This window comes from Plectropomus leopardus, chromosome 14, assembly GCF_026936395.1.
Source record: "Plectropomus leopardus strain MGB_pleo_1.0 chromosome 14, ASM2693639v1, whole genome shotgun sequence".
Classification (NCBI taxonomy): domain Eukaryota; kingdom Metazoa; phylum Chordata; class Actinopteri; order Perciformes; family Serranidae; genus Plectropomus; species Plectropomus leopardus.
Genome location: NC_142189.1, coordinates 12566007 through 12581681, shown reverse-complemented (window position 1 = coordinate 12581681; position 15675 = coordinate 12566007). Strand labels below are relative to the sequence as shown.

The window sequence follows — 15675 nt, the reverse complement described above, 5'->3', positions numbered from 1 at the left end:
ATTCTGAGGAGGAGTCCTCACATGTCAGTTTAGGGCAGACAAATTTCAGGGTTAACAAATATAGCTGTGATAGTAGGTTTGGAAATCCACATCTTTTTTTATGGCCTTATATTCCCATCTTAGTCACCATTTAGACAATCATTGCTGTAAAACAAACCTCTTGTGTGCTTCTGTTGCCTCTTGACCTCATTGCACCAAGTTTATTCCCGTTGTAAACACACTGAGAGCGACCATATATGGTTTGATCAGCAGATCACTTGCTCCTCTACTTGTCCATTATCCACTCACCAAGCCGCCACTGTGGTCCACGCACAAGCCAAGAATACAAGGGACTGTTACTGTGGGCTCCTCAAAATATCTGTCTTCTTCACCATACCTATTGTTTTGACACTGGTAAAAGTTTCTTGGTGAGGCCGTTGGATGTGTTGTGTAAGTGTTCCCACATGGCAGGATGAGCGGTGTAAAAATGCTGACATAGATTTCCTGTCAGGGTAGAGTCACATGGGGAGGTGCAACGACTTTGCACTTCATAAACTTGAGGAATCAGAGGGGAAGGGAGAACCACAGAGAGGTAGGGGCTCCTTATTTGACATATTTCACAAAAGATCTGCACCTTTTGAATTTCACCTTGCAAAAATCAAGAGTCCTTACATTTCTGCAATGACTTTTAGAGCATTTACACCATCACATGTCTATGAAAAGCAATTAGGCCCAAAAGAAAAGGAAAAATCCTGCATCCAGTGCCTTGAGTGCTATGACCGAAATGTGTATATAGGGACGAAAGATGCAACAGTCCAGCATCTCATTCTCCCTAGTTGCTCAAACGGAGACCTGAGTCCCGGCCAAAGCAAAGTCAGAGAGGGCAAGGCGAGAAAACTTGGCTCAAGCAACCAAGTAATCCAACTGAGAGTAGTCCCACTTTTCAACCATCTGCTGGTCCTGTGGGACCGGAGCGTTACTGCCCTCAACATGTTCTCCTTAGAGCCTCTTCCTGCTCTGAAGAAGATCCAGTACGTGTCTTTGTTTGAGGTGTGCGACCCATCGCTCTCAGCCCAGTGTGTGGAGATGGTGACTTCCTCCAGCCGCAGGAAGGTGATCCGGATCCACGTGGTGGGAGTGGACAAGTGGGAGGTTGTAAAAGAAGTCCCTTTGCTCCAGGACCCTGTGGCCTTGGCAGTAGATGGCGCCAGTTTGTGCATAGCAACCAGCAACAGGTATCTCCTCTGTGATATTCAGACTGGGAGCAGCGAGGAGCTTTTCCCTCACAATCAGAGCAGGCAGCACGTCATTGTTACCCCGGTGGGACGAGGGGAATTCCTGCTGAACGGGCCTGGATCTTTGGGTAAGACCTGCATAAATGTTTGTGGTACATGTTGTTCTATAGCAGTGATAATCAACGTACGGCTTGCAGGCCAAATTTGGCCCCTGATAGGGTGCTGGGTGCCTCTCCATTCAACCATTTTCTAATTCACAATAAAAAATCCTACTGGGAATTGTTTTTGTGCTTTGAGTATACGTAAGGTGCCAGAATCCATAAGACAGCATCAGAATAGAGCTTGTTTATAATTTTTTTAAAAAAAGTGCCGGTGGAGGATCCCTTTCACAACCAACAGAGGTCCTAGCTAAGCCCCTAAAACCTAGAAATGTCCTAAAATCAAGGAAATGTCCTAAAATCATGCAAATCCGAAAATGGTTTAAATCCGAGTAATGTCCGAAAATCTGAGAAATGTCCCTAAAATCTAGAAATGTCTTGAAATCCTAGAAATCCCAGAAATGTCTTGAAATCTACGAAATGTCATAAAATCCTAGAAATGCCCTAAAATCCTAGAAATGTCCCAAAATCCTAGAAACATCCTAAATTCCTAGAAATGTCCTAAAATCCTTGGAACATGTATAGGGCAGTTGCAACTGGCCCCTGGCCCCCTGTCATTTTGCAAAAGTGGCCCCCAAGCAAAGCAAGTTGAGTATTCCTGTTCTACAGGCTGTCGAGTACAGACGTCTTCATACGTTTCCTTTGAAAGCAGCTATACAGTTAAATCATCTGTTATCACTCCCCCATATATCTATTTAGCCAGAGGATGTTTGTTTCGCCAAGATATCATTACTCCATCCTCATCCCTCAGGCATGTTTGTGATGAAGACAGGGATATGCCAGCGTCCTCCCCTGCAGTGGCCTCAGGAGGTGCTGGCAGCCGGAGTATGTTTCCCATACATCCTAACCCTGCAGCCCCAAGTGCTGTCTATCTACAGCATGGTAGATCAGCAGCGCAAACAGACTGTGAGTCTCAGCGGAGCGAAGGGTCTGCTCTCCACATCAGGTAAACCAGGCAGCATCAATTCACCACCTAATGTTGGCAGATTGCAGACCGAAAGGCTGTCACACTGCGGTTTTGTTTTCTAAGATGTCGCCTTGTCTGTCTCAGTTTGCACTAATTCAGTCAATCATCCTTGCAGCCACTGTTCCTGCTCACTGAGTGTTTCTGAAAAAGCAAAAACAAATCTCCCCTCAGATGGTGTGCTAGTGTTCACAGAGAGAGACATTTTCAGCCTGCGTCTGTTGCCAGTTGAAGAGCAGATCCAGGCACTTATAAAGGATGAGAGGGTCGAGGAGGCCTTGTTGTTACTGGATGGAGTTCAAAGCCATCGTCCACTTGACTCTTACAAGGTGAAATTTGATTTATACACACAGCAGCACAATATGTCCCTGCTATGAAATACAGATTTCTAACAAATACGTTCTTTGGTTCACACAATTTCTGAAGATGACTTTATGAAACAGATGCATTTATAGTATTTCTCCATTCTTCTTTCCTTCCTCCTTTCCTTCCTTAATTAAGTCCGATCAGGAACCAATCATGGCCCTTGGACAGATTTTTACCCCAACTTTTCTTTCAAAATAGACCACATGTGGCCAGTCATATAATATTGGTTAATCAAGTGAGACCAGTCAGTATTTTTTCAAATTTTTTCGCTCATGGCAGTACTATCAAACAGTTGTAGACATGCTCCAAGAAGGACATACGCAGGCAGAGCTATTGTGCTTTGACAAAGAGACAGTAAACAACTTTTTCAAAATAATTTGATGTGTATTTTGAGTGTTAAGTTTGGCCATGTTGTATCAGCTAGCATGGAGTGGGGGTTGTGACCCAAAGTGCAGCCAGGGGGCGATGAAGATATTTCGGATTCACTTTTAGAGAGGTGTCATGCCGTCCATCCTTACATATGGTCGGTGGAATGTCTGCACCAAATTTCTTGGCACTGTCCTTTCCAGTAGTTTTTAAGACATTTCAGTTTGACTCAAAGTGGTGGGTGATCAACCGCCAGACTGTCCTTTCCAGAGTGCAGCGAGCTTGACAAACCCTTTATCTCATCCTCACCTTCTCTTGTCTTGTCTGCCTCTGTAATGCAACATTCAGTACTGCTATAATATCACTACTTTATAGATTCATACACACCGACGATGTGTAGATAGTATGCATGCATTAGAACTCCAGCTGGCATCACATCATAGCGTTTGACTTTAATTTTTCATCAGTGTAGAACAGACTGAACCACGATGTCGAGGCGTAGGCTGACTACTCTGTTGTGAGCTGCCATTGTAGTTGTGTTCCAGCTGGATGAATGCAACTGAGGACAGCAGATGGTGTCTGAGATTTAGTGTAATCTGTGCCATATCTCAGGTTACAGGTTAGAGGTGAGGATGTTGGAACTAAAAAGCTGATGGGTCAGTTGAAATATGTCTGGTTTTGTGGGTTTTTTTGGATATCTTAAAGGGTAACATATTGCCCTCAGGATTTAAGGAGTCACACATTCTTCTGCTTTAATGATTTCAGCTCACATATCGCTGCTTGAATATGATCATGCAATGTGTGCCTGGTTTTAAGTTGTTGGTTTTTCTTTTACTGGCAGGAGCTGCAGAAGGCCATCACTTGCCTGGCTGGATTCGTTCATTTTTACCAGGAGGGTTTTTCCGAGGCCAGAGATCTATTCATGTGAGAGTAAAACCCCTTCCACGACACTCCAAATTCAAAGCACGCCAAGTAAATCACAGCAAACTGTGCAGTAATATGTGAATCTTGTGAGTCTAGTGTGTCCTTTCTGCAGACTTCTACACTTGAGTCTAACAGAAATCAATACTCATTACCCACCCAAACAGCACAGGTGAGCTGGACCCCAGAGAAATCATCCGCCTCTACCCTGACATGCAGTCATGTCTCAGAGAGAGCTTTCAATCCCAGCTTGATCAAGTGAACAAGGGAAGGGATCTGAAGGTGCTCTCCAAAGAGGACAAAAACACATTTCATCATTACCTGGCCTTCCTGGGAGATTTTCTCTCAGCAGTCAGGGGCACGGAGCAGGGTCTGAAGTGTGTTCAGGAGGTGGACTGCGCCCTCCTGAGGCTGTACGTAGAACTGGGAGACACTGAAAATCTGCAGCAGCTGGTGGCATTTCCCAATGCGTGCAGGCTGGACCACTGTGTTCCTGTTTTGGAGCAACACAACAGGTGAAAATGAAAGTATTATTTGCAAATATGGTATTGCCATGTCAAAAAAGCTGACAGTAAAAGACAGCAAAAACAGTTGACATAAATATATAAATATTCTTGAAAGAAAATGAGACACATTGTTTGAAACATATGCTCAGTTTTTAATGGACCATTTGCTGTTTGATCTTTTTTTATTCACAGATTTTTCGCTTTAGGTTCCCTCTATCAAAGCCATGGAAATCAAATTGATGCAATTGAGGTACAATTTCCCAAAAAAACCCCACACATTTTATATAAACTTAATACATTTAATTTGATTATTTTAGCCTGTTATGTTCCTACAGACTTGGGTGAAAATTGCAGAAGGCCTCCACAAAGACCCCTCTTGCTCAGATGTGTATGGACACATAGTTTGGACTCTCAGTCAACTGCAAGACAAAGACACTGTGTGGAAATTTGCAGATTGGACTCTTCAAAGAAACCAGGAGGTGCCTTTTTCCTTTTTCATGTTCTAAACTTAACTGCAGAGGGCAGAGTTGCATAATGCATATGTGTGTTCCATATATAAACACACAGCAACCATTTACTTAATTGCTTTGCTTAAGACAAGTATCTCTAATGAAATGTCCAATAACACTCGTTCTTTATTTGAAACAGATAGGGGTGCAGATTTTCAACAAGCGTCCACCAGCTGATCGATTTGAGACACAAGATGCCCTGGCTTTCTTGGAGAAATACCCGCTGGCTTTACTTTTGTATTTGGAGTTCTTAATCCATGATTTGCAGAGTGAGGTGGGTGCAGCAGCAGCGACCTAATCTAATATCCCTGGCTTCTTTATTAAATGCACCGAGTCATGATTGGAGTAATCTTCCCCCAGGAGGAGAGACATCACAACCGTCTGGCCCTGGCATATGTTACTCAGACGCTGCAAGAGGAAGAGGAAGCAGATTTGAGGGAGACCAGAGGGAAGTTGCAGCAGCTGCTTTGGGAATCCAAATTCTATGACGTCTCCACTGTGTATGGTGTGTGGATGCCTTAAGAGCAGTGGTGGGCGAAGTATTCAGATCCTTTACTTAAGTAAAAGTACTTATATCACCCAGGGAAATACTCTGTAACAAGTAAAAGTCCTGCATTGAAAATGTTAAGTTTAAGTAAAAGTAAGTGAGTATTATCAGGAAAATGTAGTAAAAGTATTCAAAGTAAAAGTACCCATTGCAGAAAAATATTTTTTTAAAACCACACCCATCCAAAAAAAAACCTCTAAATGATTAGAAAAAAATACAAAAATACACACCAAAAACTCAAATTAAAAAAAAAATTTAAAAAGTCAAAATTATTTAAAGAAAAAACACCAAAAAACTTCAAAAATAAAAATATAATAAACACAGCAAAACACAAAATAATAAAAAAATAGAAAAAAATCACCCCAAAACACAATTATTTAAAAAAAGAAAACAAAAACATAAAAAAACTCAAACTTATAAAGAAGACAGAAAAATTTCTTTGAATTGACTGATTAATTAACAATTGTAACAGTTGTACTTGTATAAACTGGTAATTTAATTTATAACAAAACATTAAATGCAATAATTCCCTCTGAAATGCTGTGGAGTAAAAGTATAAAGTGACATGAAAAGTCAATCAAAGTGAAATATAGGTACCTCAAATTGATACTTAAATACAATCTTAGAGTAAATGTACTCAATTACATTCTACCACTGCTTATGAGAAAATAAGTCACTACTGAATTGTTACTAAATTGCATTATTCTCATCACAGAGAGAGTCAAGTCAGCCACCTTGCATGTGGAGGAAGCCATTCTCCTCGGGAGGAGCGGTGAACACTCTCAGGCCCTGCAGGTGCTTGTTCACCGGGAGGGAGACCTCAAGGCTGCAGAGGCCTACTGCTGCAGGGCCGCCCAGGACCAGAACCCACAGTTCAGGCAGACCCTGCTGCTCACCCTGCTCCAAATTTACCTGAGATCTGAGGATCTCACCAGCGCTGCTGTGGATCTGCTCAACAACAACCCTGGAGTCTTTGCAGCAGAGAAAGTCATCCAGCTCCTGCCTGAGTCCTGGTCTGTTCAACTGGTCTCGCAGTTCTTAGTTGGATCCCTCAGAGAGACCTTCCACCAGAGGCGGATGGCGAGGCTGCAGAAGGCTTTGGGCCAGGTGGAGCTCATGCGGTACAAGGTCATTTGGGTGAGTTTAAAGGCGTATTTCACATTTTTTTCCGCTCCATAAAAATTGAATGTATTCTTGTTCTCTTTCATTCTGAACCTTGTTGCCCTTTCTCTCCCTCCTCTGCAGATGCAGGCCTCAAAAACAAAGTTCAGACTGGACAAGGGGCAGAAGTGTACGGTTTGTCAGGAAGACCTCGCAGAGCCACAGTTTGCCTGTAACCTCCACGGTGAGCTGATGCACACAAGCTGCACTGGCCTTTCATTGCCATAAAGACGCCGATATAGCAATCTGTGTATGCAAATATCTCTGCACTCATGAGAATCACACTCATTTCTAGCAGGATAAGTGTCTGCCTCCTACCCGATCATTTCTCTAGATTACACAGTGTCATCTAGACAAACTCTGTACAAGGATTCAATTCATGGAACCAGACACTTTTCCTGATTATATAAAAAAAAAGAAAAGAAAAATACATTGTGTAAATAACTGGTTTCAAAATGCAAAAGAGCAAGCAGTGCACTTTTTCAGGGCGGCACGTCTGAGCCATTTCCTAGACAGCAATAGCTATAAAGTGGAGGACACTCAGGGGCATATATTCACTGATCAGACAGTGGTGTTTAACATGGAAACCACCTGTGGTCAACCTGATGACCAGAGGGAATTTGACCATCTTCCATGGCTGTATATATGCATCCCCGCCATCATGGTTTCCACTGACTGTGTATATTTGTCTGCATAGAGCTGGAAATAGAAAGTCAACAACTGAGAGGCTGCACGTGAGAGACTTTTCTATTCAGCTTGTGAATTAATATATATGAATTAAAAAATTCACAATTACAGGTTTTAAAAAATAAAAAGCAAACAGGTTGACGAAGTAACGAGTTTTGGGTCAGTATTGTTAAAGGTCCAGTGTGTAAAATTTAGAGGGATTTAGTGGAATGTCTTTAGTGTTCATTGTTCAAGAGGTTTGTACCGTAGGCCAAATTATCCACAAAGGTCTCTGATGCTCCAAAACAAATGGACCAGGTGATTAAAACTGATAGAAACACTGACTAAGGTAGTTTCATGTTAATAATCAGTGTTTCTCCCTTGCTGTTTGGCATGTGAGAGGCCGGCGGCCAGCCCTGCGCCTGCCAATGTCATCCTTTTTCTCTGATAACTTGAGATCCAGATGTTCAGGAGGTTTTTAACCAGGAGCTAAATTATCCACAGAGGTATCTTCCTCTCCAAAATAGACAGACCAGGTGATTTAAACTAGTAAAAAGTCTGAATAAAGCAGCTTCACATCACAAATCAATGTTTCTAACACGCTTTTTGACATGTCGGATACAGTCCGCTAACCTGTGCTCAACTTTTTTCTCTGATAGTTTAAGATCCAGACATTTAGGAGGTTTCTGGAAGCTCAATTATCTACAGAGGACTCTTGCTTTGTAAAACAAACTGCCCCAATACTTGAAACCACCATGAACACTGAATAAAGCAGGTTCATGTAAAAAACATAAAGAAATAAAAAATCAATCAGTGTTTTTCCGGTGCTGTTTGGCATGTCGGACATGGGCTGCTGTCTAGCACCTGCTTCTCTGTGCTCACCTTTTTTCTGATCCAGACGTTTAACAGATTTTTACCGGGAGATGATTTACCCACAGAGGGAAAAAAAAACTGTGTTCTTCTGATGCTGCTTGTCTCAGAGGCTTACTACAGTGGCCGATGTGAAAATACAAATGGCTCCATCTAGAGCCAGTGTTTGGTTTGTCCGATCTCCCTATGTAGATATAAACGTCTCATTCTAAGGTAACAAAAACACGATTCTTATTGTCAGGTGATTAAACACTAAAAAAACATACTTATGACATTATGCTCCATTTCTGTGAATAAATCCTCTTAAATCCTACTGACTCGACCTCTAATTTTTACAAGCGATTAAATGACATATTTGAGCTGTACATAGAACATTAAATCAGAGCCAATTTTTAACATCATCCCTGTATCATTAAGGAACATGACAGACATATGCCCCAAATAATAACACACACAACTCCAGAGTGACCCCATGTGCAGTATGGAAATCTTGTATAAACTTAAACACATATCATTAAGTTAGACAACATTTAAAATTTGTCTATTTTTGTTGTGATTCAGTCATTAGGGCTAACCATAACTGAGTATTTCTTTATCCTGATGCATTTTTGGGACAGGAGTTAAGGAGACGCCTAAAGGAGCTGGAACAGTAACACTTGGCTGCAGTGCTTGCAAGTTTTTGGTGTAAGCTTTTGGCCTGGGGTGAGTGACTAATTGCAGTGTAGATAAATAGTGAATTATGAGCATGTTGGAAGGGATTATCTTTTTTGTGATGCCCTTGCAAAGATTTCTGCAGTTTCTCTCTCCTAATGAGGTATCTGTGGGACTTTTTCATTGTTCTCAGTGAGAGTCTGGTTCATTTAATGTTGCATAGTGTGGGTGTTATGCAGCAATGAGAGTGTATGTGGGGATAAAACTCACAAGAATACACTGGATTTGAGATTTTACTTGAGATTTCTCACTCGGAGTGTATAAATGTAACCTCCAAACTGGCTCGTATCAAAGAAAACCACATTCTGTTTTATGTGGCGGCAGGAAAAAAGGCCACTCGTCCATATTGCCTCCTTGTAATTTGGAATATCTTTCATTTCAATTTACTGTTCAGTCATTGTAAGGCACCCCTGAGAGGTAACAGTGCGCACAACAACACAAACTTCTCTCTGACTTGTTTTGGGGTGTAAAGGCACCTCTCACAGTTTATATATGACTGAAAGGGCTGCTGCACTGTGACTGGCTGAGTTTTGGGCCGTGCCTGATGACCGGTGACCACTGGGTGGACCCCAGGGCCCGGATCATGTCCTCTCCTTCCCTCTCACGGACATCCTTAGGGAGCATTAATGTTGTTTTGCAACACTTGCGGTCATGCTCTGCCTCAAAAACCTTTTTCTCATCTTTGATGTTGACCAAAAGCCCTAAGCAACCAAAAGGTAAAAATATACAGACCCAAGTACAAGTACACCTTCTTCTGCCCAATTTAAGACTAAATAAAGCCTGAAATTAAATATTTTTTAAATTTCTCTCACCTCCCTCTCTTATATATGAAACTGATATCAGTAGCTCCTGTTGATGTGGATGTAATGCTCTTGCAGTCTGGAGTTCAGTGCACGAGTAGGCAGGGTCACTGCAGGGTACTCTGGGGTGCCGGCCAGATGGACATTTTACACATGAGGGGAACGGATTGGATGCAAAAAGGAACAGTTATGGAGAGAAGTATGGTGGGGTATCCAGACGTTGGTTTATTATAAATATCCATGCAGCCACAGAGGGAAAACAAGAACATTTTCTTCTTGTGCTTGTCTAAATTTAAGACAAAATGTCGTCTGTCTGGACTGTTGGATGTAATTGTTTACATGTTAACATAGTTTTGTTTTTTTATGGACTAAGAAAAAAGTATGAAATGCATGAGACTTTTTTGACAGTGAATTGCGTAAAATGGAGTCCTAGAAACCCCAATTAGCTTGGTAGCTCATGGCTTTTCCTGATTTGATGAAAATTGCTTATGAACATGATTTTGAACTGATGGTTTGTTTTAGAAATATGCCAAAGAAAATGATGCATAACTTCTGTTTGGGCTGTCAGAGACCCCAGCTGTAAAATATCATAATTTTCTGTTAAATACAGCCAGATGAAACAGATTTTTCATATTCTCAAAACTGTGATGGGTACTGATAGTATTTCTTTAAGCAGCCCAAAATCCTAAAGAAGTCTTCTGTGAGTTATATAACTGTGTGTTTATTTGTAAGTAAACTAGTTTTGGCAAACAAAAATAAAATATCTATATTTCTACATCAATATCACAAACTGCAGCCTATGAAATAATAGATGTAGCCGCTATGATGGCCCTTATTGGTTTGTGGACTTTTGAAGGCCTAAGTTTGGCATTTTGACTGTTAACTTTTTTGTTTTTTGTTAATTTTTGGAGCCTGAGTCCAATGCTAGCTGCCACTTTGGTTAGCACGGTGCATTTACAGCTATGGTTAACTGTGATAATGCTAATGCTGTTTATTGCTTGCGAAAAAACAGGCTTTAAACCATTAAAAACAAAGTTTACTTACCAGAAAGACTGGAAATCCAAGACTTTTTTTAGGTGATGTTACAACTGAAAACGCACTTAAATACCAGCAGCTACGGCAACAGTTTCACGCCACAGTTATGTTGCCTAACTAACATTTTAGCACTGACAGTGACTTGTTGAGTTTATAAAAATGCTTCAAAAAATCACCTCCTTTAAAGTTGTTATTAAGTTGAGATGAAAACCATAAATGTGTTTAATTTTGCTGTAAAGTTGGTTATTTTATAATGGTGTTTATGGGGAGTGCTCAAATACTTTTCTACACATTAGGTTTTGGGAATAACATTTTTAGAAGAAAAAATGTTTGATTAGTAGTTGGGTCTAGAGGAATGATAAAAGACAATGTCAACAACATACAAAGGGTTGAAAAGTTTAACACGACACATTTAACACACACATATAATTTCACACGTTGGCACCAAGTTAAAAACAAACAAAAAAACAACTGAGGAAAACGCCTTAGGATCATGAAAATGTCATCAGGTGCCTCACTAAATAAAGCCTATGGGAAAAATTGAATACACAATGCTTCTCTGTGTATCATGCATCATATTTATAGTCAAACCACAAATTACTGTATCATGTCCCTTCTGACGCATTTTTCAGTCTTTTAGTGGTCGGCGAGAGACAAGAGAGAATCTTAATTTGCAGCCCTTTTGGTAGCAATAATGGTAAGGTAGCAGAAAACCTAAACGATTGAACTTTAATTTTCCACTTTCCCCAGCAAAACTAATTCTATAGATATAGCAGTAAAAAGTATGGGAATAAATAGCTGAAGAGGATGATCAAAACATAGCTTTTTTTAACTGCTAAGCAACGCTCTCATTTTCATGGCTTGCTACCTTGGGGTTTGGCAGAGTGCCACTGGGAGAAATGTGTAGGGTGGCCCACTGGAGACACTCAGGGCAGAGACGGCGACCACAGACTCCCACCCAGCCCTGCTGCACGGGTTATATACTTCATATACTGTATGCTATAGAGTCATGTCACAATGTCTACGGCCCTAATACTGTCACTGTTTGCCTCCTTCAGCTCAAAACTGTTTCCTTGACTGGATATTTTGAGGATGATATGACATATTTTAATTTAACTGCCACTTTCAGAATAATTATATTTAGTGTTGAAATATAATTATCCTAAAAGGTCAGTTATAGTATTACAAAAAAGTGCTCAAGGACTGTATGAAAATAATTAGGGGGAAGAGGTGGTGAGATTGTAACTTTTCTTTAAGGTCTCTTGTTTGTTTTTTGGAAAACAGGGGAGGGATTTTCTTTTCTTTCACAGTATTAATATTATATTTAGCCTTCTCCTGTGACATTTATCTAATAAAAAGAGGTATATGATTGATTTTGCGTACATGATTTCAATACATGAGCTATTTGAACTCACACACTTTATTGTCTGTTCGACAGTTTAAAACCTGAGCAACTAGGCTTGATTTCTTCCAGAAAAATGACAAGAAGGCAATGAGAAACTTAAGAGAAAATAATGCAAAATAAGCACTTTTTCTTTTACGTGCAAGAACATTACCTGATATAAATTTAAAAAATGGCTTTAAAAGGTGCTTAAGGAAAAAAATAATTCTGTAACATAATTTTAAATACATTATTATAATAATAACTAAAGTTAACTTGATATTTTCATACCTTTTCTAAGCTTACTAATTTCTACAAATTTGCAGGACATTTCTTGTTTCTTGCTAAGTTGCCAACTTTTTTCCAATGACCAATAGTTATTTCTGTCACTGCATGACCCATTATCTTTAAGATAGTGGTCGGTGTTTTTCCCTTTCTTAGAGATTTTATGTAAATAAATGATGTGATGTGGGAAATATACTAAGTAGCTTTCTTGCCTAGAGTTATATCAGAACCACATTTCCCAAACCTCTCCTTGAGTACCACAGATCGCTGCCTGCTCCAACACAGCTGATCCAAATAACTCGTCATGAACTCCTGAAGCTGCTTGATAACAAGCTGATCATTTAATTCAGCTGTGTTGCTGCAGCCAGAAATCTAAAACACGCAGGACAAATGGTACTCGAGGAGAGGTTTGGGAAATGCTGCATTCGAAGGCTGATACTTCTCACAGGTTTGTACGGTGAATATAAAGCCATTGCCATCATTTAACTTAGCTTAGCATTAAGAAAAGAAACAGGGGGAAAAAGGCTAGACCAGCTCTGTCTAAGGATAACAGAATGCACTGTCCTGAATCGCTAAAGCTCACCAATTAATATGTTTTACGTATATTGTTTTTCCTAATCTGTATACAAACAAATTGTAAAACCAAATTCTCACTGTTCTGACCGTACTTTTCATAAATGGTGTCGATCACCTTACTAAAAAAAAAACATGTGTCCCTAACATGCCAAACTATTTCAGCGCAGGTATGTGATCATACCTGTCTTCTATGACAACTATAAGGCCTAGTAGCAGGATAAAACATTAATTTAGTGTAGGGTTGTGAAACTTTGAGACTTGGCTCTATGTTTGCTTTGAAACGGAGACCAAACAGTACTGTTTTTATATATATTATCACTTCACTGTCTGTAAAGGCCCTGACACACCAAACCAACAGTTGGTCAAAGCTGGGCCATTGATAAGCGTCCTCTTCTCTTCTGTGTGTCCTGCACCGTTTTCCCTCATCATCTTTTTTTCCGGCGGTAGAAGTGGCGCCCGTTGGTGAATGAAACTCTGATGGCCGTTCAGCTCAGCCTACAAGGTGAGAAGTGTAAATAACCAGCTAAAGACAAGAGGGAGTGAGGTCAAAACAAATTTTATAAGGTAAGATTGTTTTTCTTTCGCGATTTAGCTTTTCAGCAAAGATGCTCGCTGGTGGTTTGTGTTGTTGCTCACTGCTGATAAATAAGATTTGTTCTTTCAACATTAGATTGTGTTGTTAATGTGCTATTTGGCTAACTTGCAACAAGATGGTCTTTGGGTTTCCGTTTGTACATTATGAATACAGATGACTGCCGTCTGCTGGTATGGAGGGGTATTTCATATGTGTTGTTTGGCAGTTGTTTGGTGTGTTTATGTGTAACTCGATATGAGGACAAACACCACGGGGCCTTCGTCGCCGTTAGTTCTCTGATGTCAGTTTGGTATGTCTGTGCCTGTTTAACAACTGAATCAGCAAATTATCTACTGCTGCTGCACGTTATCCAGGGTTGCTTTTTCAAGTCATTATCTCATTCAGGCAATCCCAGTATCCCAGTGTTACAGGCTGTGTCCCTACATTGTTTATTTCCCCCTAAATCTCTAAGACAAAGGAAGACACCTGTTTTTAAAAGAGAAGGTGAGCCATATGGTTCAGCCCCCTCATGCCCCAATCATTTTTGTGCAGTCCCTTGTTCTCAAAGTTTCCATTTTTGCCAAGAACCAGAAATCTCACAGAAATATCAAACACAGTTACATGGAAACACTTCTTTCTCTGTGATGGAGTCAACCATAAATAGACATATTCCTAAACAACTTAAGTGGCATTATCTTAATGATCTGTACTGCCTGCGACTTACGACTCAATTTTGGATGAGGTATTAGAGTTCATTTTTGGAAAGTAAGACTTTTTTGGCAGCCTCCTGTGTTTATGCTGTTCTTTTCTAATGAGTGAATTTCATTTGGAGAGTTAAGTGCTCGGCCCGAGGGGTCTAGTTGCGGTTGTCCACCTGGCTTTTTTGAATCTGGAAGCTTGTGTCTCATTTCCAGGTCTAGCACCTTTCATCTGTGAGCCATTTGGATTTCTGGGAACAGAAACAGACGGACCTGCTGAGTAATCAAAAAGTTGGGGTGGAAACTGCAATCTGGCTGTTGTCGTGATGAAATAAGAGAACACTGTGGAGATCAGGCTGGTACGAGAGGCAAAACAAACCTGAAAACGCAAATATTATTGCTGTTAGAGGAGAAAAGGAGGCAGCAAACATAAATAAGATAATGTTCACTGTATGCCATTGAAGATGCGCAATAGGCAAAAATGAAGATCAATCAAGACCTAATGAGGATAAAGAATTTGATCAGCTGCACACACTCAGAAAAACAGGAGAGATGAGAAAGCACACACTCTCTCAGTTGCTGAGCATGATCTCCACATGAGGAAATTGAAACCTGATCCAATGTGCTTATCTCCTGTGTGGTTTATTATGTTAACAGTATTTAATCAGTTTGTAACCTGTGTGTGATATTATAATTAAACTGAGTTGCATTAGTTTTTAAAAATACAAAACTTAAGGTCCCAGGAATAATGGTATCACGGGAGACGAGAAAGTACCTAAACCACAAGCGAAAACCAGACACGATTAGAATCGAAGCCAAAAGATGAGAACATTAGAAGGAGACCTGGGTCCCCAGAAAAGGATGGACATCTCCAAAAGAGCATAAAAGTGAACGTTTTGGAAGTGCTTTTTTAGTTTAATCCCGGGATTGACTGGAGTTTGTTGTTGTGTTGTCAAAGACAGCAATAAACTCCCTTTTGCAAGTGACTTTACCTGTCTCCAGTGCTCCTTGGCAGAAGACATCACATCTTCGACTGACTTTGAAGAAAGCTTGCGAAGAATAGCTAAATTAGATCTGAGTTTGAGTTAATTTCAGAAAAGTCTTCAGAGGTGTTTTTCCACAACACTATGTAATTGCTTCGTTATCCCACTCATACGAATAAACTTCATTATACTACATATGGTGAGTTTTTGGTAGCACGACATGCCAGAAAACAAATAAGATTTTATTGAGGATTAATAATTTCATACACAGAAGGCAGTTAATCTTATTTACAAGTGGGCCTTATTTAGATTTTTACTCTCATACTTCTTAATTCAGAGCATACTGTTGCTGGCATTCAAAAAAGGACATTTAACAAGCTGCAG

At 40.3% G+C, this 15675-nt stretch overlaps 1 protein-coding gene and 1 long non-coding RNA gene across 2 annotated transcripts; both read left to right on the top strand.

Annotated features, from left to right (window-relative positions):
• The first annotated feature begins 95 nt into the window (after positions 1 to 95).
• Positions 96 to 8561, top strand: LOC121953208 (transforming growth factor-beta receptor-associated protein 1). Its single transcript, XM_042500149.2, has 11 exons — positions 96 to 1342; positions 2124 to 2318; positions 2511 to 2665; positions 3910 to 3992; positions 4157 to 4504; positions 4688 to 4745; positions 4831 to 4974; positions 5144 to 5278; positions 5365 to 5509; positions 6267 to 6688; positions 6797 to 8561. Exons 1-11 carry the CDS (start codon positions 502 to 504, stop codon positions 6938 to 6940), a joined length of 2670 nt encoding a protein of 889 aa, XP_042356083.2. The 5' UTR covers positions 96 to 501; the 3' UTR covers positions 6941 to 8561.
• Positions 8562 to 12799: 4238 nt separating this feature from the next.
• On the top strand, positions 12800 to 15450 carry LOC148187438 (uncharacterized). The gene is made up of 3 exons (XR_015778676.1): positions 12800 to 12908; positions 13484 to 13600; positions 14525 to 15450. It is a non-coding gene; the product is annotated as an uncharacterized LOC148187438 (long non-coding RNA).
• The last annotated feature ends 225 nt before the right edge of the window (positions 15451 to 15675 follow it).

Coding starts and splice junctions, on each gene's coding strand:
- LOC121953208 (XM_042500149.2), top strand. CDS start 502: ATGGGGAGGTGCAACGACTTTGCACTTCATAAACTTGAGGAATCAGAG. Junction 4,975..5,143: donor CTCTTCAAAGAAACCAGGAG/GTGCCTTTTTCC, acceptor TATTTGAAACAG/ATAGGGGTGCAGATTTTCAA. Junction 6,689..6,796: donor TGCGGTACAAGGTCATTTGG/GTGAGTTTAAAG, acceptor CCTCCTCTGCAG/ATGCAGGCCTCAAAAACAAA.